The following is a 25,301-nucleotide window of genomic DNA, read 5'->3' as shown; positions in this document are numbered from 1 at the left end:
TTTGTGGAGTTGACATTTTTGTGTGTATGATTTACCTTATTCTGAGGAAAAGACTTTAAAAGTTTAGAATATCGTATTGCTAACTTCTTAGAAGCACTTTTAGATACATTATCTTTAAACAGTACCCTGAGTTAATGAAGATGTTTTATGATCAGCAGTCTTACAGAAAAGCAAGCTGACGTGTCTTGATTTTTAATCTAGTTTCTCTTCCATCATTTCACACTGCCTCCCTTCTATTTTTCAGCCGCCCAAGTTACAGCTATTCGCTGTTCTCTCTTGATTCTAAAACTAACCACAGGATTCAAACAATGGCTCCATTACTGTATGCTTCTATAATAATTTTATCTGGGTCGGCATGTTAGGAAACTGAGGTGCATTGGAGAGAAGGCTGGGCATGGAGGCAGGAGCCCTGGATGCTAGTCCCCACTCCGTCACACTGAAGCTGTGTGCCCTTGGGCAGGTCATTCAACCTCACCAAAACTGTTTCCTAATCTATTTTGGTTAATGATATTTATACTGCAAAGGCTGCTGTGAGGGTTAAGGAGGAGGTGAGCGAAGGGCTCGGAACACTATGGGTGCTCGATAAACATCAACAACAAAAATTTGATTCTCAAATTTGTGAGGATCTAAATAAAATAAATCTCTACTCTGTCAAAAACGAAATATAAGCAGTTAACATCACAATATACTTTATCTCATACTTAGTTTCGATTCCTGTCCCAAACCTCTATTGGGGTTTTAATTTGATTTCTGGGTATGCAACGATGGTAAAACCTAAGATTTTTTTATGTTTAGAAACTTTTCTCCATCTCCGTTACCATCATGTCACCTGGCCAATGGGAAGAAAAAAGGAAAAAACACGAGCTGGCCTCTTCTTTTTCACCCTTGTCCTATTCCCTATTTCCACACAGTAGCAGTGATTTTATTCTTAATGAAAAATTCAACATGTCCCTCTCCTATCTAAAACTCTTCAGTTTGGATAACGTCCACGATCTCAGGAGATCTTTGCGTAGCTCTGCGTCCTTCCCCCAGCCCTCTGTCCCAGCTTCCCGTCTGCTGGGAAGGCTCCTCCCTCTGCCTCGCACATGCCTCTGCCCTATGCATCTTTTAGGCATCACTGTACATGTTACTCTTCACAGAAGTCTTTCTCAACCTTCCAATAAGATAAAGACAGACCATAAGGTAAACGCATCTTGTTAGAGAATTACTTTACATTTATAGGACAAATATGTGATTTATATAATTTCTCAGAACTTCAAAGTGAGTATCAATTGTTAAAGGAAGGAAAAATTAAAAGTGCAACCAAATCAGCAGGAAAATAATGGAGTTGGGAACAATGGCTATCCAACTGGAAAAATAAACTTAAATCCTATCTGGTATCAGACAACACACACACACACACACACACACACACACACACACACACAATCCAGAAACAAGAATTTTTTTTAGACAGAGGTATTTTTATAATCTTGAGGTGAGAACATTATTTTTAAATATGAAAGGGAAGCCAGAAACCATGAAGAAAAAAATTTAACAAATCTGACTTTCAGAGTAAGAAAAATAAAGTTAAGAGACATTGACAAATTCAGAAAAATTCTGTAGCATGTTTGACAAAAAATTACCTATTCCAATAAGGAAAAGAAAACTCAGATTAATTTAGTAAGGAGAAGACTGATCAAAAAAGGTGAAAAAGACAAAATGTAAATATATGAAAAAATAGGTAGCTTTATTTCTCATGGAAGAAATGCAAATAAAAACAATTAGAAATCATTCTCACCTATCAGGTTTCCAAAGACTAAAAAGTTTGAAAATACCTCAAACAGGTGAAGATCTAAGGAAGCTGCTGTTCTCATATATATCAGATATAATCTTCCTGCAGGTCTATTTGACAATATGAACTAAAAGCCTTCAAAGGTACATCTCACTGGCCAAGCAAATTCAGCTTCTGGGAACTTATACCAAATAACTAATTGGATATAAGTACAGGTAAGAATAAAAAGTGCAAAAATGTATTCTGCAGCATTGTTTAGTAGCAACAAATTAGAAACAGCCTAAATGCTCTAGAAGAGATATTACATATATAAATTATAACGCGTTCATGTGATAGGATAACAAGCGCTATTTAAACCAATAATTTAAAACTATGTTAACTGACATAGAAAGATATGTTCAAATACTGCTTAGTTAAAAGAATGGTTATACAAACAGGAATACCCCACATAAAAATACACATGCATGAGAAAAGACTGGGGGTAAGTGTACACACTAAAAAGGTAATGTAGTTGTCTTTAAGTAACAGGGTTATATAAGTGTTATTTTTCTGAATGTTTTTACAATGGACATGTATTATTTTTAACCATATAAAAATATTTAAAAACTACTCAACACAAAATATGGGCTTATAAGAAGTGTTAGTAGGCACAAAGAGACAGAAATCAGCTTTTCTTTAACTTTATTCTTCTTCACTATAATGTTTACATCTGCAACACTTAGCAACATTTTTGCTAAAAGGGAGAATCTCTCAGAATAAAACTGTGCTTCGGTGACAGATTTTTTATTATCTAAAGGGGGAATGTCCCCTTTATTCTGTACTCAGAGAAAGTTTCAGGTTCCAATTCTTAGCTGTCAATCCTAGATTCAATTCCCACTTAAATTTCTAACAGAAACCAGGTATGAGGAGGCTTTTTTAATAAATAGAGAAGAAGAGACCTGGGGTCAAATTCCTCCTGAGACCAGAGAAGTGGAGCCACAGAAGGAATGAATGGCCAGAAATCAGAGATGCCTGGTAACTCTGAAAGAGGGGTGAGGGGCTGCATTAAAATTTTTTTAATTGGTTGAAAGTCTGCCTAAGAAGCACAGCACCTGTCACCTCTTCCACCCCACTCCCCAACACCACACAGCCATCTGACTGCTCTTTTCTAGGCCCAGGAGGAAACCAGAGGTTACTCTGTAAGGAAACTGACCAGACAGTATTTGCACTCAGGCACACCAGGTGGAGGTGGGGGTAGGGGCCTGATATAAAAGGGACACATTAACTAAAAGTCTGCACTAAACCACTGGATTCCCCAACACACTTCTAATCAGGATATACATAACCTTTGACCCAACAGCTGTATCCTGGATATAAAGAAATTCCTACCCAGTTCCACTAGGGAAACATCTAAGGTATTTACTGCAGCATTACATGTCAGGCAGAGATCAGAAGGCAGCCTAGGTGCCCATCACAGGGTTCAGAATAGATGGGTAAAACGTTGTTCATAATACCATTTAAGTAAATTTTTTAAAAAGACAATACCTACTTTCAAGAACATATACTAGTAAAAAGACACACAAAAGGCAGATGAGAATGGGTAGAAAGGGTGGCTAGAGTGAAATATGTGAATAAAGTTGAATTTTTAAAAATGTGATAAATAGCACCAAATAAAATAGTAGAAAAAGTCTAAATATCACAGTAATGATAATTTTTAAAACTATAACAATATAAATCAATTTGAATTATAATAAATGGCTAGTTATAATGATGATAATATTATGATAATACATTTAAGACAGGTTCTCAGGTCAGATTTTAAAAATCCGGCTTAAAATTTACAAGAAACATAATGAAAACCTAAGGACACAGGTTGAAAGTAAAAGGATGCGAAAAGTTATACCTGGCACATATCTAGCAAAAGATATTGAAAGATGATACTAGCACATAAAAGAGACTTGAGAGCAAACAGAATTATTAGGAATAAGGACAGTTATTACATAAGAATAAAATTTAATTTCCACATGAAATGTATAATTTTGAAGAAGTAGATTATAAAAGATTTGAACGATATAGTTAACTTGACCTAATGGACTTACAGTCACTCACTATAAACTCTGCACCAAACAAGCATAATACATGTTGTTTTCAAACTTACTTTAATGAATAAAGAGATGATCATATGCTAGATAATAAGACTGTCTTAACAAATTTGAAAAAAAAACTGAATAATTCAGACCATTTTCAGAGCAAAATGAAATTAACCTAGAAATTAGTAGCGAAAGGCAACTAGAAAACCCCCACACATTTGGATATTAAGAAAGTATACTTCTCAAAGAAATCATAACAGAACTTAGAAAATATTTAGGACTAAACAATAAAAAAAGTTACGTAACAAAACTTAGACACTGCTCAGGTAGTGCTTAGAGAAATTAATAGCCTTGAGTGCTTCTGTTAGGGAAAAGAACCTGAAATGAGTGAGCTAACCATATCTTTAAGGAAGTTAGAAAAAGAGTATCCAAATAAGGTCAAAGAAACTATAACAAAAGAAATAATAAAGACAACGGTGGAAATAAGTAAAATTTAAAACTACAACACATACAATAAAAGAATCATCAAAACCCAAAGTTGGTCCTATGAAAGTCCAATAGATTAGACAAACTTATGGCAAGATTTTTCAAAGAAAAAACAGAGAAAAAAACCATAAATACATGAGAGTAGGAATGAAAAAAGAGACATTAGCACACATACTAGAGATAAAATATTACAAACTTTGTGCCAATACTTTGAAATTTTAAACGAAACTGACAAATTCCTACTAATATGTTACAAAGTGACTCAAATAGAAATAAAAAATGAAAATAGTCTTATAATTGTTTTTTAAAATGGAATTAACTATTAAAAATCTTCCTGTCTACAGCCATGCCTCCCTGAACGTGCCCAATCTTGTCTGATCTTGGAAGCTAAGCAGGGTTGGGCCTGGTTAGTACTTGGATGGGAGACCACCTAGGAATACCAGGTACTACAGGCGTTAAAAATAAATAAATAAAAATAGAAAAAATAAGAATCTTCCCAAAAAGAAGGCTTTAGGCACAGACAGCTTCATTGGTGAGTTTTACCAAAAATTTAAGGAGCAAATAATTTCAATCTTAAACAAGTTCTTCCCAAAAATATAAAAAAGAGACAATGCTCCTAACTTTTTGAAGACAGCAAATTGGGCAAACTTTGTCCTAAAAATAAGACAAAACAAAACAAAACCAAAAAGCCAAGAGAAATTACAGGACAACAAAATTCATAAACGTAGGCAAAATCTAAACAAAATATTAGCAAATGAAATCTACCAGTGTATTAAAAGGAGAGTCAATTTATATTTATTCTAAGAATGCAGGGTTGTTTAAAAATACAATGTAATGCACTGCATTTTAATAGAATACACTCATACGATCATCTTAATTAATGCAGAAAAAGTCTGATAAAATTTGACAACCACTCATGACAAAGAGAAAGCACTCTTAGCAAACTAATAATAAAAGGAAACATCTTTTACCTGATAAACAGTTTCTAAAAAGACTACATCAAATACCATACTAAATGAATGCTGAAAGCACTCTCTTTGGGATTAGTAATAACACAAGAATGCCAAGTAAACCACTTCTGTTCAATATTGCACTGGAGTTTCTAGCCAGCATAATAAGACCAAAGGGAAAAAAATACTTGATTAATGCTTAAAAGCATAAAGAGTGGGAGGGAGGAAACAAAGCTATCTCTAGTTGCAGGTGATATAATTATTTATAGAAAATCTAAGAGAATCTGAGTAGAAATTACTAGAATTAACGAGCAAGTTAAGCAAGATGACCAGATAGTGGATTAAAATACAAAACCAGTTTGCATTTCCATACACCAGCAACAAACTGTTAAGACACATATTTCAAAAAAGATACCATTTGCACAACTGTATACACTTGCCAAAACTCACCGAATTGTACACTTAAAGTGAGTGCATTTTATTACAAATAAATTATACCTCAAAAAAATTGTACCAAAAAAGGTACCATTTGTAACAGCAAAAACACATAAAAAAGTACACAAGAATTAATCTAACATATATAAGAGCATTCTAGGAAAAATTATAAAGATTTATTGAAGGGCATAAAAAATATTTAAATAAATGGAAAGATATAACACATTCATGGAATGAAAGACTTAATATTATAAAGATGTCAATTCTCCTCAATCTGATATTTCGATTCAATGAATGGCCAATCAAAATCCAACAAAATTTTATGAGGAACTCAATAAGCCGATTCTAAAATTTACATAAAAGAGCAAAGAAAAGACAAGATACTCTTTAAAAAGATTACTTAATCCCTTATCATAAGATAGCGTGATGCTGGCATAGGGATAGACAATTCAACCAAAGGAAGAGAACAAAGAGCCCCGAGACCAGACCACGTATCATCTAGAAACTTCATTTACGACAATGGTGGCATTGGAGGTCAGCGGGGAAATGATGGATTATCCAATAAATGGCTCTGAGAAAAGTTATTATTCAAATGCAAAGGAAGAAAGAGAATTGCATATTCTATACCACACCATACACAAAAATCCACTCCAGATGAATTAAAGACATATGTGAAAGGGACATCTTCAGAACTTTAAAGGGGCAAAAAAAAAAAAAAAAAAGAGAGAGAGACACACACTACAATGTTGGGGCAGACGGGGACCTTTTTTCGAAGAAAGTAATGGGAAACTGAAAAGAAAACAATAGTCAGAAGTCAATCCAGTTATAAGGTCAACAGGTTTGGTTTTGAGCAATCGATGACGTGTAAGAAAAGTTCCCACTGAACTCTGATGAGAGAAGAAGGGCACAGGGATCACGACACTGGAGCCGCACGGAGACACAGCACGCGGACCGCGTAACCAATGGCGTTGACTGGAAATGCCGTTATCTGGTTGGCAACTTTTAGACGCAACCCTTACGAAAATCTCAGAAGATTGAGTTATTATCACAGAAGGGAAGAGGAATATTACCAGTTTGATAATATAAAAGTAATGGGAGAGATGACAGAAGTTAGGAGGAAAAAGGAGAAGGAAGAAGTAGAAGGGACTGATTTTCTCATTTTACACAGTGGAAATGAGAAGACATTATAAGAAATAGAAGTTTAAGAATATTATTTAAAATGACAGTTAACTAACTTAAAAATGGTGACATAATTATGAAAAACTGGGATGGGTTGACATGTAGTTATAAATAAGGTGGGTTCCTTATACCACAAACGGAATTATTTAATAAATAATTCCAAAACTGATAAGTCAATAAATGGTGCTCTAAATATATTATTCAGAGATACACTAGTAGATCTAAACTCCAGACAAAATACAATGAAGTAAAGGAGGATGTGTTGTGCTTCATTTTAAGCTCTTCTGTAACACTGGATTTTTAATCCACACGTCTTGTATAATTTTAATAAATATAAACGTTTTCAAAATTATTAAATGAAAAAAAAAGAAAGATCAAGAAAGCTAAGAGATCGTTTAGTCAAAACACCTACCACCAGGTAGGTAAAAGAAAATGAATGTCCACTCCAAAAGAAAAACTTTTAAACACTTGATAGAGACTAATGATCAAAAACCTACCGATTGTATCCAGCAGAGTAAACTTAATATCATCATTTAATTCAGAGTGAAGAGACGGAACAGAGGCTAAAATCTTATTATTCCTTGTTTCTCCTCCTTCTTACTTTCCTTCTTTCTCTATTTCTCTAACTTTTTTGGTCCTCCTAGCTTTCTAGCACGGATAGTCAACTAAAATGTGTGTGTGCGTGTGCGTGTGCGTGTGTGTTTGTGTATAAAATACTAGTTTTGTTTCTAAAGAGCCTTATGTTTCCTAATTTCCTCTCAATACAAAGAGCATATCAGGTTGATTTTCATTTCCATGTTGTCTAAACTATTTTTAAAATCTCTATGGGCATTACTTCTGTAGAGGAAAAATGTTCGCTACCACTGATTGAAGGGAAGAACACACACACAACAAAAGGCAACCTTGCTAAATCCATCACAATTACTCTTCAATGGATTAATGCTTTTGTTGGAGACTGCTATATATTCCTTAGACTTTGGGGCTCAGGAGCTAGGATTCCATGGAGACATTTATGGTGATTTAAAGAGATGAAAGTTTGAAGTCTAAGTTTCCCAAAAGTAAAGTAAAAATCAGAAGGTTAAATGTTCATGCTAGGTGATACTTGGTTTTGATCCAAAAGAATTTAGCAAGGTCTCCATTTCAGTCTCATTCACATCCATATCCAGGTATATACTTACACTATATTTGCAAGGTCAAGTGGTTTCTCTGGTTGCTCGGGAAAAACAGGATGCGGGGGTTCTCTGGTGGGTACACACCCCAAAGATTTACTAATTGCATGGCTCAGCTTCTTTGCAGGGGATTTCTGTGTCAAAGTAGAAAATAAGGAAATAAGAAGTTACATTTCAAAAGAATGAAAAAGAATTTCAAAATAACTTGGTGACAAGAACTGCAGACTACATCTTCTCAAATACAAACTAAGTTCCATTACAATCAACATTAACGGGTCCTGCAGAAAGGTCCCAAGGTCATGTGTGGTTCCCTTCATTTCTGTGCTTACTCTCTCATCTCTGAACGCAGTCACATTATCAAGTTAATGTGAATTTTCCTTTTGAACATCTCTATGTGACTTTACATAAACTCCTTGATGCTTCTGGATCGTTTTTGGTGAGATATTATAGCTAAATCCCTAGTCGAAGTCAGGAATTTTGGGGGGCTAAAATACTAAAAGGCTAAGATAATGCTGAGAGCTTATGACTTTGAATGTTAACAAATTAGCTAAGCTGCATGCCAAAATGTGCATATTAAGAGAATGTTCCCAAAATAAATGGGAGACAGAACATTTGGTATTAAGGGTCTGGCTATGGACACAGATACAAATGAGTGCACTCACACACACAGGCAGTCGGTATCACACCCGTGACTCTAGTTATGGCATGCTGAAAGCACAAAAACAAGTTGGCACACTAACACATTTCTCTGGAAGGTAGAATGATACATGCCAAACCTAAAGACTACCGCGTTTAAGACTTAATAGCAAATATGTACGAAGGTAAACAGTATGCCACAATTAAGTTACATAGAACATTCACGATGTAAAAGGGGCTCTTTATAGGATACTGATTTTGTTGTCCACTCAATTCCCTTTAAAATAATACTGTCGTCTGAGATTTTCTTGGCAGGATATTAACTGCAAAAAAAGTTTAAATATTTCATTCTACTGCTCCTGTAGTATATTACCATATATACCACTGTAATTGGAAAACAGAACTTGTTTGCAGCTGTGTACTTCATCGATACCATGTATACACTTAACTTTTATATGCTGCTTGCATATATTTTAACAATAAGCAAAAACCTGTTTGCTTTTAAGACTATATAGGCAAAGTTAGTTAATACCTTATTTATAATAAAGACTAAATAATACCAATTTCTTCAGAAACGTCTTATATTGGCTCCAAATCATCAACCACTATCCCCTACAACACATTAAATTCTGGGAAAAGTCTAAATGTAATCTAATTTCCTGAAAATCACATGAAACTAAACAAAGCAGAAATTCTGAACTTCCCCAACTAGTCTCCATTGTCTCTTTGCCCAATGACTAATATGGCTCTGATTCTTCCTCCTCTAATCCATCATCTGCCCTGCCCCCCAGACATGTCAGTCTTCTGCTTTAAATTTTTCAAAGGCTGATCACCATTTATAGAATAAGATCTAAATAAACGCCATCATATTCCACAGCTTTCATATCTGGCTCCCTCCTCTCTCCTCACCCTTCACCTCCCACCACACAAATGACAAGCTGCTCAGTTAACGCAACACACCGTGTTCTCTCAGCTCTCTATCTTCTGCTCGTCTCTCAAGACTGCTCGCAAGTCTCCCTTCCTCCGTGGAGACTTACCTCACAGGTCAAAGCCCGCCTTTCCAAGTGACCCACTTACCATGTTTATATTTCCACTGTTACACTTTCCACGCTACACTGCACTTTTCAATTTAGGCGCCTATCTCCCTTAGATTGGTGTTCTTGAAGGGTAGGATCTACATTTTATTCATCTGTGTATTTCCAGAACCTGTCCTACAACGGAATATGTTAGATGAACAAATTATCTGCCTAGATGAATTTTCTAGACTGCTTTCTTCTGACCAAACCCCCTATGCTTGATTTTTTGAGTTATGATACAAGTAGAGGACATTAGAGAATATCTTAATTCGCCTTTACGACTAAACACAACATCTGTCACCCATGTATTAACTTTGTGATATTTTTTTTTGCTATATCTAACAACCGCCTGGGTCATTAATTCATGCAGTCTATGTGAGACAGATTATCATAGATTACTTTAGCTGCACCCTGAGTAATAACAGCCATGAAATCACAGGTTCCATGTGTATATTTTCTAATAAACATTAAAATAACGATATAACTGTTAAAATAACGAACATTTCCCTTTGCACCACCTAATATTCGCTAACAATATGCTTGCTGTGCTTTTGAAAACACTGCTTGAAGTCCAGGTTTAAGACTAGATCCAATTTCGAGTCTCAATAATATAACTATAAAGATAAAATCGATACATCAAAGTCAATTCCAAATACCTAGAGTACATCAAAAGAGGCTTGATACGTATGATGGGAAGGGAAAAATTAGTAATAAATATACAAAGAAATCTGAATATTAAGGAAGGGCTAGGACCAAACCAAAAACTTTAAAAGATAGGTAGGTATTCAATTAGGTTGCCTAAATATGCAAATAAATTATTTTCTCAAAACGATCTCAAAGGGTGGATTATGATATAGATCTGAAGTGAATTTCGATGCAGTCAGTTTAGGAGGTGAGAGTAACAAAGGCTGTAATCGAGAGCTTGAAAACTGCTGTTGAGAGCCGAGAGGGGGACAGGGACATTACCTTTCTGGCTACCTGGGCCCTGGGACGATGCCCGGGACCTGGCGGTCAGTCACTAAATATATATGGACGTGAAGACGAGAGGACAAAAAGCAGTCAGGCCTAGGGCCTGGGGTCTCCCACACTTCGTTTAAGCTCCGATGCCAGAGATGCTCCTTGCCATCTCAGTACCTCTCCCCTCACTCCGGCTCTGAAACTGACACCTGGAGAAGCCTTACTCTAGAGAGTTACAACTCCTCCAAACACTCGTAGGCGATAATTTTCAATTTTTGTGCATTTTCAATATGTTAATCTACTTCACTTAACTTCAAAATATTTCTTACCGTCTCTTAAGAATATTACAGGTTACAATTTTTTAAGAATATATCAAAGAGTATATAAAAATATATGTACAGTTTAAAAAGTTATAAAATATATACCACCTACCCACTATTCTGCATGAGAAACAGAACAGAACACTTTGAAGCCTCAGTGTGGGCCCTTATCTAATACTGTCCACTCCCACATCTGTTCTCCTCGTAATGTGTCCTGGATTTTGTACTAACCACTTCCTTATTTTAGCAATTATGGCATAAATAATATAAATCACTTGGTATGTTTAAAACTTATATTTTTTCTGCAACTTGCTTCTTTCACTGAAAGTTGTAACAATTCATACATGTTGATGCATGTAACTATAATTCATTCAATTTTTCACTACTTGATTGTATCTCATTACTTAATTACATCGTAATTTGTACATCCAGTCCACTGCTAATGAATGTTTGGGTTTCTATTTCTTTCCCTCGTTCAGAATGCTGCTATGAACTTTCTTGGTGGCCACGTGTAAGAATTTCCTAAGAGTGGAATTACTGGGTCATAAGTTACACACATTCAATATTACTAGGCACTGCCAGCTGGTTTTCACTCAGCTGTGTGAGAGACTTGCCGACTGTCCACATTCTGGCCAACCCTGGTTATTGTTCAACATTTTAACATTTGCCAATTTGGTGGGTGATAAATAGTATTGTGGTTTTAACTTACAATTCGCTGATTACTAAGAAGGCTGGGCATTTTTTCCTATGTTTATGGGCCATTAGTGTTTTTTCATCTGTGAAATATCTTTTCCTGGCTTTAGCGTGGGTCACACTAGAATGCCTTTCTCTTATTGATTTGTAAGAGTTCTTTACGTTTTTTGTATTTTAACCCTACGGAAGTTATGACTTGTGAACAGCTCCTACTATTTAAAGTTTGTTTGTTACTCTTTTGTTTCTGATGAACAGTCGCTTTTACATATAATGTTAGTCTCAATTTATTAATCATGTCCTTTATATTTTGTATCTTAAGAACTGTTTCCCTCTCTGAAGTAAATCAAAAAGATATTCTCCCTCATTATCTTCTAAAGTGTTATAGTTGGTACCTCTCATATTTCAGTTTTGATCTATTTAGAACTGATTTGTTTGGTAGGTATGGGGAAAGAATCCAGTTTTATTCCATATGGATAATCAATTGTCTAACCTTTTCCTAATAGATATTCTTTTGCTGTCCCTGTGCCAGTATCACATGATTTAATCGCTGTAGCTTCCTCTTATCTTTGCAGGTAGCATCAGTGCCCCAAACTTACCTGCTTCTTTAGGAGAGTCCTCATTATTCTTGCCCCTTTACACTTCCACTTACATTTTAAAAACAGTTTGTTGTTTACCACAAAAAAACCCTGTTGGGATTTTGATGGGAACTCATCAAATCTATAGGTAGTTTTGGAAAGAAATGCCATCTTCAAATAATAAACAGTCCTTTCATGCATGTGTTCATCTCATGCATTTAAGCCTTCTTCAATGTCTTTCAATAAAGTTATAAATTCTTTTCCATAAAGAATTTATGCAGCGCTCTTATTTGTTTCTAGTTATTTTACAGATAGATTTTGTATCCAGCAACCCTGCTGTTCTTTTGTTTTTTGTTTAAGTTGTGGTACAATATACATAAAATTTACCACCTTGCTCATTTTAAAGCATACCATTTAGTGGTGTTAGGTACACTTACACTGATGTAATGCTAATCTCCAGAACTCTGCATCCTGTAAACTCGAAACTCCATACCTATTCAACAACTCATTCCCTTCCCGAGTCCCTGGAAACCACCAGTCCACTTTTTGTTTCTATAAATTTTACTACATAAGCATGATATCTCATATAAGCAGCATCATACAGTATTTGCCTTTCCGTGACTGGCTTCTGTTACTCAGCATCGTGTCCTCAAAATTCATCCACGTTGTAGCCTGTGTAAGAATTTCTTTCCTTTTCAAGGCTGAATAATATTCTGTTGTATATATAAAACACATTTTGTTTATCCATTCACCCATCAATGGACACTTGGGTTGCTTCCAAGTTTTAGCTACTGCGAGTGCCATAAACCTGTGTGTACAAATGTGTCTTTGAGACTCTGCTTTCAATTCTTTTGGAAAAATATCCAGAAGTAGAATTGCTGAATCATACAATAATTCTATTTTTAATTTTATAAGGAGCCTCCATACTATTTTCTATAGTGGCTGCACCATTTTACATTCCACCAACAGTGGGTTCCGATTTTTCCACATCCTTGCCAACACTTGTTACTTTCTGTTTGTTTTACAGTAGCCATTCTAATAGGTATGAGGTGGCATCTCACTGGGGTTTTGATTTGCATTTCCCTAATGATTAGTGATATCAAGTATCTTTTCATATGCTTATTGGCCATGTGCATATCATCTGTGGAGAAATATCTTTTGAGTCCTTTGCCCATTTTTTCATTGGGTTTTTTGTTGTTGTAGTTCTTTATATATTCTGGATATGAACCCCTAATCTGCCATATGATTTGCAAATATTTTCTCCCATTCCATAGATTACCTTTTCACCATGTTGACTGCGCCCTTTGATGCACGGAAGATTTTGATTTTGATGTAGTCCAATTTACCTGTTTTTACTTTAATCTCTGCTCTATTTCAATTCTAATGATCTGGAGATTCAGACTTCCTACACTGACAGTCATCGTCAAATAATGACAATTTTGTTTCCTTTCAATGCAAACACCTTTTATTTCTTTTCCTTGTTTACTATGCTGCTTAGGACTGCCAATACAATGTTGAATAGACATGTTGATAGTAAGCCTTCTTGTATTGTTTTCAATATTAAAACAAATACTTTTGACATTTCACCAGTAAATACCATGGATACTACCAGTTTTAACAAACATTCTATATTAGGTTAGGGAAGTTCCTTCTACTACCAGGCTGCTAAGGGTGGGTGGGTGGGTGGGTGTGGGTGTGTGTGTGTGTGTGTAAATGATCAGTGACTATCAGGTCATAGTAAATGAGTCTTTTATATGAGTCTTTTGAGATGATTTATGGATTTAATCCATCTATGAATATGCCTAAATTATAATAATCTATCTTTAATTGCTGGAATAAAAACGGTGTGGTCATGATGTATTTATCTTTTGTATACACTGCTGGATTCAGTTTCTTTATATTTTGTTTAGGTTTTATGGTCATTAGAATGGTTTATAAGCTTCCTTTCTTACTGTCCTCATAAGGTTTTGGTACCAAAGTTATTCCAGCCTCAAAAATGAAACTGTAATGCTTATTATTTTTTCTAAAATCTGGGAAATTTTATATAATACTGGAATATGGCTTTTCTTCTAATATTTGTTGAAACTCATGTAAAGTCAGTCAGCTCTAGTTGTTTCCTTTGTGTAAAGATTTAAGCTACTAATTCGAATTCTTTAATGATTATACTACTAATGGGATTTTTTATTCCATTTTGAACCAGTTTGGGTAAGCAAGGTTGTTTTAGGAATCTGCTCATTTCAACCAATTTTTCAATAACCAATGTACTGGTTTTCTTGCTCTTTTTGTTATTGATTCCTAAATGAAATGCACTATAGTCAGAGAATATAGTCTGTAGGATACTAATTCTCTTTTGAGGCTTCCTGTATGTGGTCAACTTTTGTGTTTGAAAAGAATGTATAATCATTAATTGTTGTGTATATTCAAATTTTCTACATTCTTTCTTTTTTTGTCTAATAATTCTAACAACTGTTTATAGGCGTGTTAAATTACCCATTTTAATAATGTATTTTTCAACTTATGCACCCTTATTTTTAATTTATGTATGTTACAGCAACATTATTAGATGTGTATCTGTGTATAAGTGTTAATTTCATCTTTTTGTCTTTGGTACTTCTGGTTAAATTTTTTTTTTTATTATTGATAAAATATACATAACATAAAATGTACCATTTTAACTTCCCTGGTAAAGATTTTTGCTCTGAAATCTATTTTCTGAGATTAATACAGTTTCACCAAATTTACTTTGGTTAGTACTTTGCCAAGTGTGTCTCTTTTTTTATCCTTAACTTTCAACTCTTGTGTATAGCTTTTTTTGCTGTCCCTCGTAAACAGCAGAGTCCAATTTTTTAAAATAGCCATTTGACAACTGTTGCTTTTTATCTGGAAAATTTACTAATTACTAACATGTTTTGTCTTTATTTCTATAGCTTATTATATCATTATTTGTTTTATTACTTTCTTTTCTTTTACTTAGTCCTTAACTATTTTTTAGGTTTTGTTTTATTTTTATCATTTTATTTTTCCTTGTTTGGCAATTATACTCTCAGAGTCAACTTTCTAGTGGCTTCATTGTTTTTCCCTAAAATTGAAGTAACGTTGATTAAGAAATTAGTGTCAGGCAACTGATAGGTGTTTTGCACACGTACATAAGCTCATTTAACCCTCCAATAGTCTTGTGAATTAGATGTTAACAGTCTCAATTTTATAGATGCAAAAACTAAAGCTCCCATAACCAGGCCCGGCTTACTTTTTTCACAGTACAACATCGTCCCTCAACAGGCAAAATTACTCAGAGAAAGAACATACAGGCGTTGGGGGAGACAGCCTGGTCGGTGAGACATTCTTGCAAGGCATCAGTCAGAAACAGACTGGGGACTCCAAGTAACCCAAAGGGGTCATGAAGGGGAAGCTCAGTTGAGTCAGGGGTGGGGACACAGTTTCCAATTGAGGGCAAACTCCAAGGTAGGGAGTGGCAGGTGACTAGTGTTGTAACCACTGCACTGTGTCCCTGTTCTAGGGCTGAAACTTGTGAGATGCTCTGATAAATAAATTTCTTTTGAGCTCGGATGACTGTATTTTCAATCAGCCTCAAGCTAATTCCTTGCACAGCACAGTCTTCAGTTCAGGGTACATGCTGACGGGCCCTGACACTTGGGAGCACAACAGCTTAATGCAATAAACTCAGGACTGGTGCCTCAGAGGCCATTCCTGTCGTGTTCATTTCCAATGACTCTGAGTACATCATTTTGAGCATCAAGCCACCATCTAAGGGATTGCAAGCAGAAACATAAGCCTATTAAATCCTCATACATGTCAGGAACCTCCTCTATTGTAACATGAACACTGACCACAATCTTAACCAGCATCTGTACTCTCAGCCTGTAACAAAAAACCCTACAACTCTAATCATGCCTCAACTATATTTGTGTCATAACTGATTAGTACTTTAGCTGCATCCTCTTTTAAGCTCACCAGAATTAGTCATTATTATTATTTTACACATGATGTTTATTTAAATTTGCTCACATTTACCCATTCTACCGTGTACCATTTCTTTTTGTATCCCATTTCTTCCTTACTGCGTCAATTAATTTTTTCCCTAAAGTATGTCCTTAATTAGTTTCTTCAGCAATGGTCTCTTGGTGGCAAATGCATTGAAACTTTTTTCTGAACATATATCTTTATTTCTTCTTTGCTCTTGACTAGATTAGCTAGATACAGAATTCTAGGTTGATCTTTCCATTCTATTCTTCAAATCCTTTAATCACCTTTCACATTTTCCATTTCTCTACACCTGTGTTCAACATTTTGTATCCTGGTTAATTTCTTCTAATCTATCTTTCATTCTCTAATTTTTGCTGTAGCTATCTCTAATTTGCTATTTAACCCCTCTATTGAACTTAACCTTAATATTTTTTATTTCTAGAAATTTAAACTGGTCCTTTCTTCATATTGGATTGTTCCTTTTTAAAATATCGTTCTTCCTAAATTTACTTCTATTCAATTGCACTGGAGGTTCTAGCCAGCATAAGACCAAAAGAAAAAAAAAAAGTATGATTAATACTTAAAAGCTTAGGGAGTGGGAGGAAGGAAACAAAGCTATCACTATTTGCAGGTGATATAATTACTTACAGAAAATCCAAAAAGATCTGAGTACAAATTACTAGAATTAACGAGCAAGTTAAGCAAGATGACGAGATAGTGGATTACAACATAAAACCAGTTTGCATCTCCACACACCAGAAACAGACGGTTAAGACACATAATTCAAAAAAGATACCATTTGCACGACTGTTTACATTTGCCAAAATTCATCAAATTGTAATTAAAGTGGGTGAATTTTATTACATGTAAATTACATCTCAAAAAAAAAAAAGTAGGAAAAAAGGCACCATTTGCAACAGCAACAACAGATGTAAAGTACACAAGAATTAATCTAACATACATAAGACCTTTCTGGGGGAAAATTATAAAGCTTTACTGAAAAATGGAGGATCAGGAAAAGAGGTAATAGCCGAGCTGAATCTTAGAGGCTATAAAGAAGCTGGCGAGAGCAAGCTGGGAGAATGGGGCAGAAGAAAGACAGCTAGAATAGATTGAAAGACATAAAAGTAAGAAAACAGGGTGAAAAAGCAACTGCAAATAGTTCAATACTGTCATAGTGCTGCCTGTGAGTGAAAGATATAAATAAAAGCCCCAAACCGAAGACATAACTGTAAAAGCTTTCAAAACATTACTTCATAAGATTAAACTTCAGTATATCATAAATCATCTCTGGTTTAGAAATTGCTCCTAGCATACATTGAGCAGATAGTTCTCAGGCTCAAATGAAGGAACAGACTGCATGGCAGGACAGCATGAAGAAAGAGAAGTGTGACTAATACTTCAGGTTTGGGCAAACAGAGGGTCTAATCAGCTACAGCAAAAAGAAGCAGAGCCCACGAGCACTATGGAAGTAGATTCACAGGCAGCCTGAGTCCCAGGAATGACTGAGGGTTAGAGAAAGCATGAGGGTTGGAAAATCAAGACGATCTGCCATGTGCTTCTTTGTACAGCAACACTCTGCGGGGCCTGGAACATAACAGGCACTAGACATGTTTACTGAAGGAATACCAGCGCAGAAAGCTTTTCGCCTGGTTTAGATTGACCACTGTATGACTATCCCTGGGTACGCAATAACTCCGAAGCCTGTTCCAAATACTGCCACAGGTCAAGGCAGGATCAGAGCCACAGTCAATCAACGTCATACATGATGCAGACACACCAGTCAGGAACCAAAGACAACCATCACTGCTATCAGGCAGTGCTCTGAAACAGTGTTTCCCAAACTTGTCCGAAGATAAAAAATTCCTCCGGTACTTGTATAAAAAACAAAACAAAGCAGATTCCTCTGCCTCAACCCAGACCTACTATACGAAATTAAAATTTCCAGAAGAGGTCTGGTACCTTACATATTTAAGCAGCAGCCCAGATGATTCTTTTCAGGCAATTTTTGGAAGCACTTCTCAAAAAGTTCTTGACGACATAAAAAGGTTTTTTTTTTTAAAAAGAGTATAACTACTGGAAAATGACCAAGCTGTTTCCTATAGATGATAAAGTTATCTACCTAGAAGTTCAAGAAAATAGACTGAAAAATTACAGTATCATATACTGACAGAAAAGTCAGTGAGACTTTCAGATGGAAATGTCCATGAGACCCCTGAATACATGAGGAGTCTTTATGGAGACAAGAATCCTGGGATGGAATTAAAAAGTGTAGAAACTTATCAGTGTCCGGGGGGTCGTCTGAAACCTGAAACTGTAAAAACAATCAGAGAGGGGGCACTGCGAGAGAAGGAGAGAGCTCAGGAGAGAATGCCAGGGAACAGAACATCTGGTTTATCGTAGGTAATCAAAAAGTTTAATGAATAAACAACACAGGAACGTTTCATAATTGGACATTTTGTAGTCACTAAATAGAGATAAAATGTAATGAATCCACAATACACATGCATTAAATTTATTCAGAGAAACAGTTCTACCCTAAATCTGTGTCTACAGCTCTCAGAAAGTACTAGATCAACAGGCAATAATCACTGATATATCTGATTAACGTGGAAACAGACAAGCAATTCACACAGCTGGGTCACAGAGAACCCTAATCCTCCCACGCATGGAGGAAAATACACATTCTCCACTTCAGCTCTGGTGGCCACCTGTAAAAATCAAAAAAGATCTAAAGCTGGAGGAATGGCTGTGGCGAAGTGACGACCGCTAGAGGAAACTGCTCATTCGAAGAGCTGCTTGGTTTGGGTGCAGAGCTGCTTGGTTTGGGTGCAGTCATACATGGAAACCTCCCCGTCATCTCTCCGCTCTAAGAAGAATCAGGCTACAGGTGGAAAAGACGCCTTATTGTTTCGTAAACTATGCACCACCACTGTCTTTGGTAGGCATCTGTCTTTTTTAGACAGCTGGGTCCATTTCAGATGGTCTGCCTGCAAACTCAGCACCTTGGCAGCTTTAAATGGGTTCCAGAATCCATAGCGCATACAAGTGCCAGAGTCGAATGGGGGCAATATTCAGGTGCCAAAAAGAGCAATATTTAAAACACCCCAATTAACCTATCAAAAATGCTGACAAACACTGCCAGGACACCTCTAGCCTATTCCTTTTATCTCTAGGATGACCCTGGAAAGTCTATCATTTCAGAGGGAGGGCCTTCCTTGGTCAGTGAGTCCGTGGAGTGGTCAGGTCAGCCGTGGGTCGAGAGAACCTGAGGGCACTTCTCCCCAGGCCTTCACGCCACCACCAGCGGCAGTAGAGAGGAACCCAGAGCTCTGCGCGCTCCCGGCAAGACTCTCTCCCAACCAAGCCTCACAGCAGCAGCACTGTGATCTGCCTTGGAGACTCTCTGGGGCCAGTTCCAGCACAACCTTTCTCAGAGGTCATGCCTGTTTCATAAGAAATCCCAGACTCCCACTGCATTCTCATTCCCGTAAGGCTCTGTACCTCCCATCACATGACCCCATCTCCCACGAATCCTCAACTCTTGAAACTCTTCTACTTCGTCATGGTCCGCCACAAGTCAAATCCCTTCCCTAGCTGAGAATGTCTTCTCCGAGTGCAGCTTTCACCTTTTTACTCTGAGAAGAAACCTGGCTTTCCCCGAAGGCTGGGCTCCCCCTGAAGCCACTAGAAGGGCAACTGCTTTCTCTCTCGCACTCCTCAAACCTCTAGATCTCCAGGTGGGGGAGACGTCCTCTGAGGGCCTCGCTGCCACTCTCAGATCCTTTCCCCTAGTTTTTGATTGACATGTCATCAGACCCAAACCCTAAATAACCCTCTGTAGTGGAGTCCAACAACACTACTGTCATAATTCTTAGTGATTTCAACATCCACGAAGTTGACCTTTTCTATACGCGAGCTGCAGTGGGTTGAATGGTGGACCCCGAAAGGTATGTCCACATCCTAATCTCTGGAACCTGAGAATGTTACCTTATATGGCAAAAGAGTGAATATTACCTTCTACGGGAAAAAACATGATAAGTTAAGGATCTTGCGAGGAAAAATTTATCCTGGATTTTCTGGCTGGGCCCAAAATATCATCACATGTATCTTTATAAGATAGACACACTGAGGAGACAAGACAAAAGGGGAAGAGGCATTGTGACCGAGGAGGCAAAGGATGAAGTGAAGCAACAAATCAAGGTGCCAACAGCCACCAGAAGCTGGAGAAGGCCAAGAACGGTATGATGCTTAATTTTACGTCACCTTGCCTAGGCTACAAGGTACCCAGATATTCGGTTAAACATTATTTTGAGTGCTCCTGGGAGGGTGTTTCTGGTTGAGATTAACATACAAATCAGTAGACTGAGTAATACAGATTTCATGGCTGGGCTTCAACCGCTTGAAAACCTGAACAGAACCACAAGGCTGCTCCTCAGAGAATTCCTCATGCCTGGCTGCCTTGGAACTGGGGCGTGAGCTTTTCCCTGCTTTCGCACTGTCTCTTCTTGGGTCTCAAGCCAACACATCTTGGGACCGGAACTATATTATCCGTTCTCCTGGTTCAAAGGCCTCAGACTCAGACTTACACCTTCAGCTCTCGAGTCCCCAGGTTGCCATCTCACCTTGGGGATCTCGAGACTTGACAGCCTCCACAACTGCATGCGCCAACTCCTGATGACAAATCTCTTTATCGTCATTTATCTCCTCTTGGTCCTGTTTCTCTGGAGAACACTGACTAATACGAATAGATACCACCCTAGAGCCTCGGAAGCAAATGTGGCCCTGTCAGCATCTTGATTTCAAATGTGTGGCATCTAGAGCTGTGAGAAAATAAATTTGTTGTAAACCACCAAGTTTGTGGTAATTTCTTATGACCGCCCTAGAAAACTCACGCACTGGTATTCCCTGAATTCCTCTCCTTCAACAACCCTTCCCCCACTCCACGTGGGCCACCAACTTCACAGTCGCATCCTAGAATATTTTATTGCCCATCAGTGTACATCATCTAAAATCTCAATTGCAAGCACCCCACTCTCATACCGGCTTGTCTTATTAGCTCACTCCTTGTAGCACCCTGCCTTCAACAGTACTTCAATCCCAGTGGGACCTACGTGCCACTGAGCTTGCCACCTTCGATAGCCCTCATCTCCTTCGCGGCCTCATTTCTCTTTGGGTAATCTATATTTCATGGTCCGTTCCTATATTCATTTCTGTGCATCTACATTCCCACCAGCAGTGTACTGGGGTGCCTGTTTCTTCACATCCTATCGGTACTTGTAACAGTCAATCTTTTTTGATTTTAGTCATCCTTGTGGGTGTGAAGTGGCAACTCACTGTGGTTTTGATTAGACATTTCCCTAATGACTAATGACGTTGGGCATCTTTTCACGTGCGTATTGGCCATTTGTATTACCTTCTTCGGAGAAATGTCTATTCGGATTCTTTGCCAATTTTTCCCCCAAAGTTAATTTACATCTTTTTTTTATTATGGTAAGAAATATATGACATAAAATGTACCATCTTCACTATTTTTAAATGTACAATTCAGCTGTGTTAAGCATATTCATTTTGTGACCAGATCTCCTGAACTTTTAAATTTGGCAAATCTGAAACTTTATACCGATAAAACAACTCCCCTTCATTTCCTCCTGACCCAGCTCCTGGTAACCACCATCCTACTTATCCTTTGCCTATATTTAAATCAGGTTATTTGGTGGGTTTTTGTTGTTGTTGGTTTGCTGTTGCTGAGTTGTGGGAGTTTTTTATAATTCTGGATACAAGTTCTGTATCGGATATATGATTTGAAAATATTTTCTCCTTTTCACTTTCTTGATAGAATCCTTTGAAGCACCAAAGTTTTTAATTTTGATGAAGTCAAATTTATCTGTTTTTCTTCTGCTGCTCCTGCTTCTAAGAAGGTGCTGTATACCCCAAGGTCACAAAGATTTATACTTATGTTTTGTTCTAAGAGTTTTCTGACAAAAAGGTAAGTCGACAATCTTAATTGTCTAGCACAACATAATTTACTCTGACTCCTTAAAGGAAATGGTTTAATATCACTAATGCTCAAACAACCACACTGGACATATATGAGTCGCCTATTAACATTTTTTTAAAAAAAAGAAGAAGAAGAAGAAGAAGAAATAAGATGAACAGAAATGGTCAAACAAGCCCAAATATTTCTTCGTCTATAGTAGATTTTGAAGAAAAGGATGAGTAACTCTGTTCAGAGGTGCAGTCTGCCATCTGCTGGGAAGAAAGGTGAAATTTTCATAGCATCAACTGAGTATATAACTACCTCCACCGAGGCATTCTACTGTGTGTTTCGTTCTCTCTCTCTGTCTCTCTCTGTCTCTCTCTCTCTCTGTCTCTGTCTGTCTCTCTCTCTCTCTCTGCCTGCCATAGATTAACCAAGTGGGAATTGGTCACAGTTCTCTTGGTAAAGTCAAGGCCAGGGTAAGCAGAGATCCGAAGGTGAGGTCTAGGGGCAGGGAATGGAAGTAGGCTTCCTTATTTCCAGCTTCTTTGCATATCAAGAAAGGGCTAAGAGTTGTGTATTTTTACCATAATTAATAGAAAGGAAAGAAGGAAGTGGGGTTAACCGGGTCGCCTTCCCTGTAGGACCCCACCAGGGTGCTCTCTGTCCTCACTTCTCTCCCGATCAGACTGGGTGGGTTTAAAGAAGGAATGAACATGCCTGGCTCAGCCTCTCCTTCTCCTTTGTTCCCTGGAATCTGCGAACTCCACAGAGCACATATTCTCCCTGCTCCCAGAGCCACAAGCTTCAAGGCTCTACTCCCTTCCGGGCAGGCCCACACTGGGTGCGGGTATATTCAGTTCAGGGGTTACTAGCAAGTCCGACTGTTTCCTCACAATCAAAACCGCTTTCTCAAACAGACTGCCATCTTCCTAACTCCTGGCTGCAATCATGGGTGGGGAAAAATGAAGTGGAGTTAGCTGGGTTTTCTAAAATCTTAATAAGAACTACTATTAGAAAAAAAGTTAGAAGTAGATATCCATTGACAGAGTTGTCTACACTCACTGTCTCCATCTCTCTCCTCTTTCCCTCCTGAACCCACTTTCATCAGGTGTTTGCCCCCGCCACAGGTGATCCTCACATTATTAGACAAAGGGTCAGTTCTTGGTCCTCTTACTTAAGTATCAGCAGCACTGGGCACAGCTGATCACTTCGTCCTCCCCGAAATACTGTCTTCACTTTTTTCCACAACAGCACAGCCTCCTGGTTTGCACCCCGCGTTCCTGGGTGAGGCTCGTCCTCTTCTCCTGGGTCTCTCAACACTGGAAAACTCCAGAGGTCGGCTCTTTCCTTCTTTTCTTTTCCGTCTTCACTCACTCACTTGGTGGCACTGTCTAGTCTTGTGGCTTTAAATGTCACCTATATGCCAATAACTCCCAAGCTGATATTTCTATCTCAAACATGTCTCTTGAAATCGAGATCCACATTCAACGGTCTATTCGACGACGCCATGTGGACATCCAATAAGCAACTTAAATTCCACATTTCCAAAACTGAGCCCTTGATCCTAACATCTACATATGCTCCATTCATGGCCTTCTCAATCTCAAATGATGACATTTCCATCTTCCCAGTAGCTTAGGACAAAATCTTATGAGTTTCTCTTGACTCTTTCCCTCTCACAAGCCACATTCACCCCGTTAGGCCGATTTATAACACATGTCCTAATTCGACCCCTTTTACCACCTCTACTAATATTACCCCTTCTTGTTTTAATTATTGTAATCATTTCTCCTTAGCAGTCACTCGGCTTCTATCTTTTCCTTCCAGTCTACTCTTTACATGGCATCCAGACTGCTCATTTTAAAATATAAATCAAGGCATGATATTCTTCTGTTCAAAATCCTCTGAAGACGCCTCATGTCATTCAGAGCGAACGCCAAATGGCCAACAGGCCCTCAGTGAGTCTTTGATCTCCTCACCTACAGTCTTCCCGCTGCTCACGGCATTCTGGCTTCTTTGCTGTTCCCAGAACTCACAGGCACACTCCTGCCCCGGGGCCTTAATGCTCAGCTCTTCGGATGTCTGCCGGCAGCTATCTGAGACTTTGCCTATCTGACTGCCCGGCCCTACTGCTGACTCCGCTTTCTGATTTCTTGCACACGTGAGAGTCCGATGCAGACTGGCAGGTGGAGGGGCTCTGGGCCATCCGTGCAGGTGCCCAGCCTCCTTTCGTCTAAGGGCTTCTGCCTTTGCTCATTTCTTTGGAGACATTTCCATTTGGCCAACGTATAGGGGCAGTGAGAAGGGTTAAGACAGAGAAAGTGAAGAAAGCACATCTGTTTCAATGGCCTTGACCCAGAAGTAACACAGCTCACTTCCAAACAAATTCCATTGGTGATAACTAATCATATGGCTCCATCTGGCAGCAAGGAGGATGGGCTACATAATCTCGTTATATATGCCCAAGAGGAAAAGGAAAATTTAGATATTAGTGAGTACTCCTAATCGTTAAATATCTTTTTGCTTTCTTTCCCTAAATATAAAACACTCTCAAACCCCTCCTACCCCCATCCCCAAAAGAAAACCTGAAGTTCTATTCAGTCGGTGCACCTAATTACGAGTGCTGGGTATGGCACAGTCTTCTTTATCAAGACCACATGTAGCTCCTTATAATGCAATCTATGAACTAAAAAGGCAAATTATCTGCACCCTCCCTCCCCAGTCTCAATATACAATGGTAGAGTAGGAATGGAGGGTCTTCCTTATCCAATATCTTGGCCAAGTAGGCTCTAGCATGCCCTCCTATACAACCCATCTCCTACCAGAGCAAGTTCTGGGTCTTTAAAAAGTGGGTCGTCAGCTCAAGCTGTCAATGGCTCGTTCAGTCCAGGCTCGTGGTTCTTGCCAACATAATTCCCCCCAAAACTCAGTAGGCTTCGATATATTTGTTCCCAGTCAGTTCCATGTGCCAGTAATGACACACAAAGTTCTTTCCTAGAGATAATCCTCAAGCCT

The 25,301-nt window shown here is 37.9% G+C and overlaps 1 protein-coding gene and 1 pseudogene across 16 annotated transcripts in view; one reads left to right on the top strand and one right to left on the bottom strand.

Moving 5' to 3' along the window:
• DTNB (dystrobrevin beta) overlaps positions 1-25,301 on the bottom strand; it is a 181,057-nt gene that overhangs the window by 87,642 nt on the left and 68,114 nt on the right. For all 16 annotated transcript variants that reach the window (XM_039887640.1, XM_039887644.1, XM_039887639.1 and 13 more), the window contains one exon: positions 8,072-8,196. In XM_039887640.1, the coding sequence (XP_039743574.1) occupies positions 8,072-8,196 (125 nt within the window). The remainder of the gene's footprint in view (positions 1-8,071; positions 8,197-25,301) is intronic.
• On the top strand, positions 4,666-4,784 carry LOC120622303 (uncharacterized; annotated as a pseudogene).

This window comes from Pteropus medius, unplaced genomic scaffold (genome assembly GCF_902729225.1).
Source record: "Pteropus medius unplaced genomic scaffold, Ma_sr-lr_union100, whole genome shotgun sequence".
In the NCBI taxonomy this organism is placed as follows: Eukaryota; Metazoa; Chordata; class Mammalia; order Chiroptera; family Pteropodidae; genus Pteropus; species Pteropus medius.
Note: the sequence above shows the minus strand (reverse complement) of the source record. Positions and strands in the feature narration are given on the sequence as shown.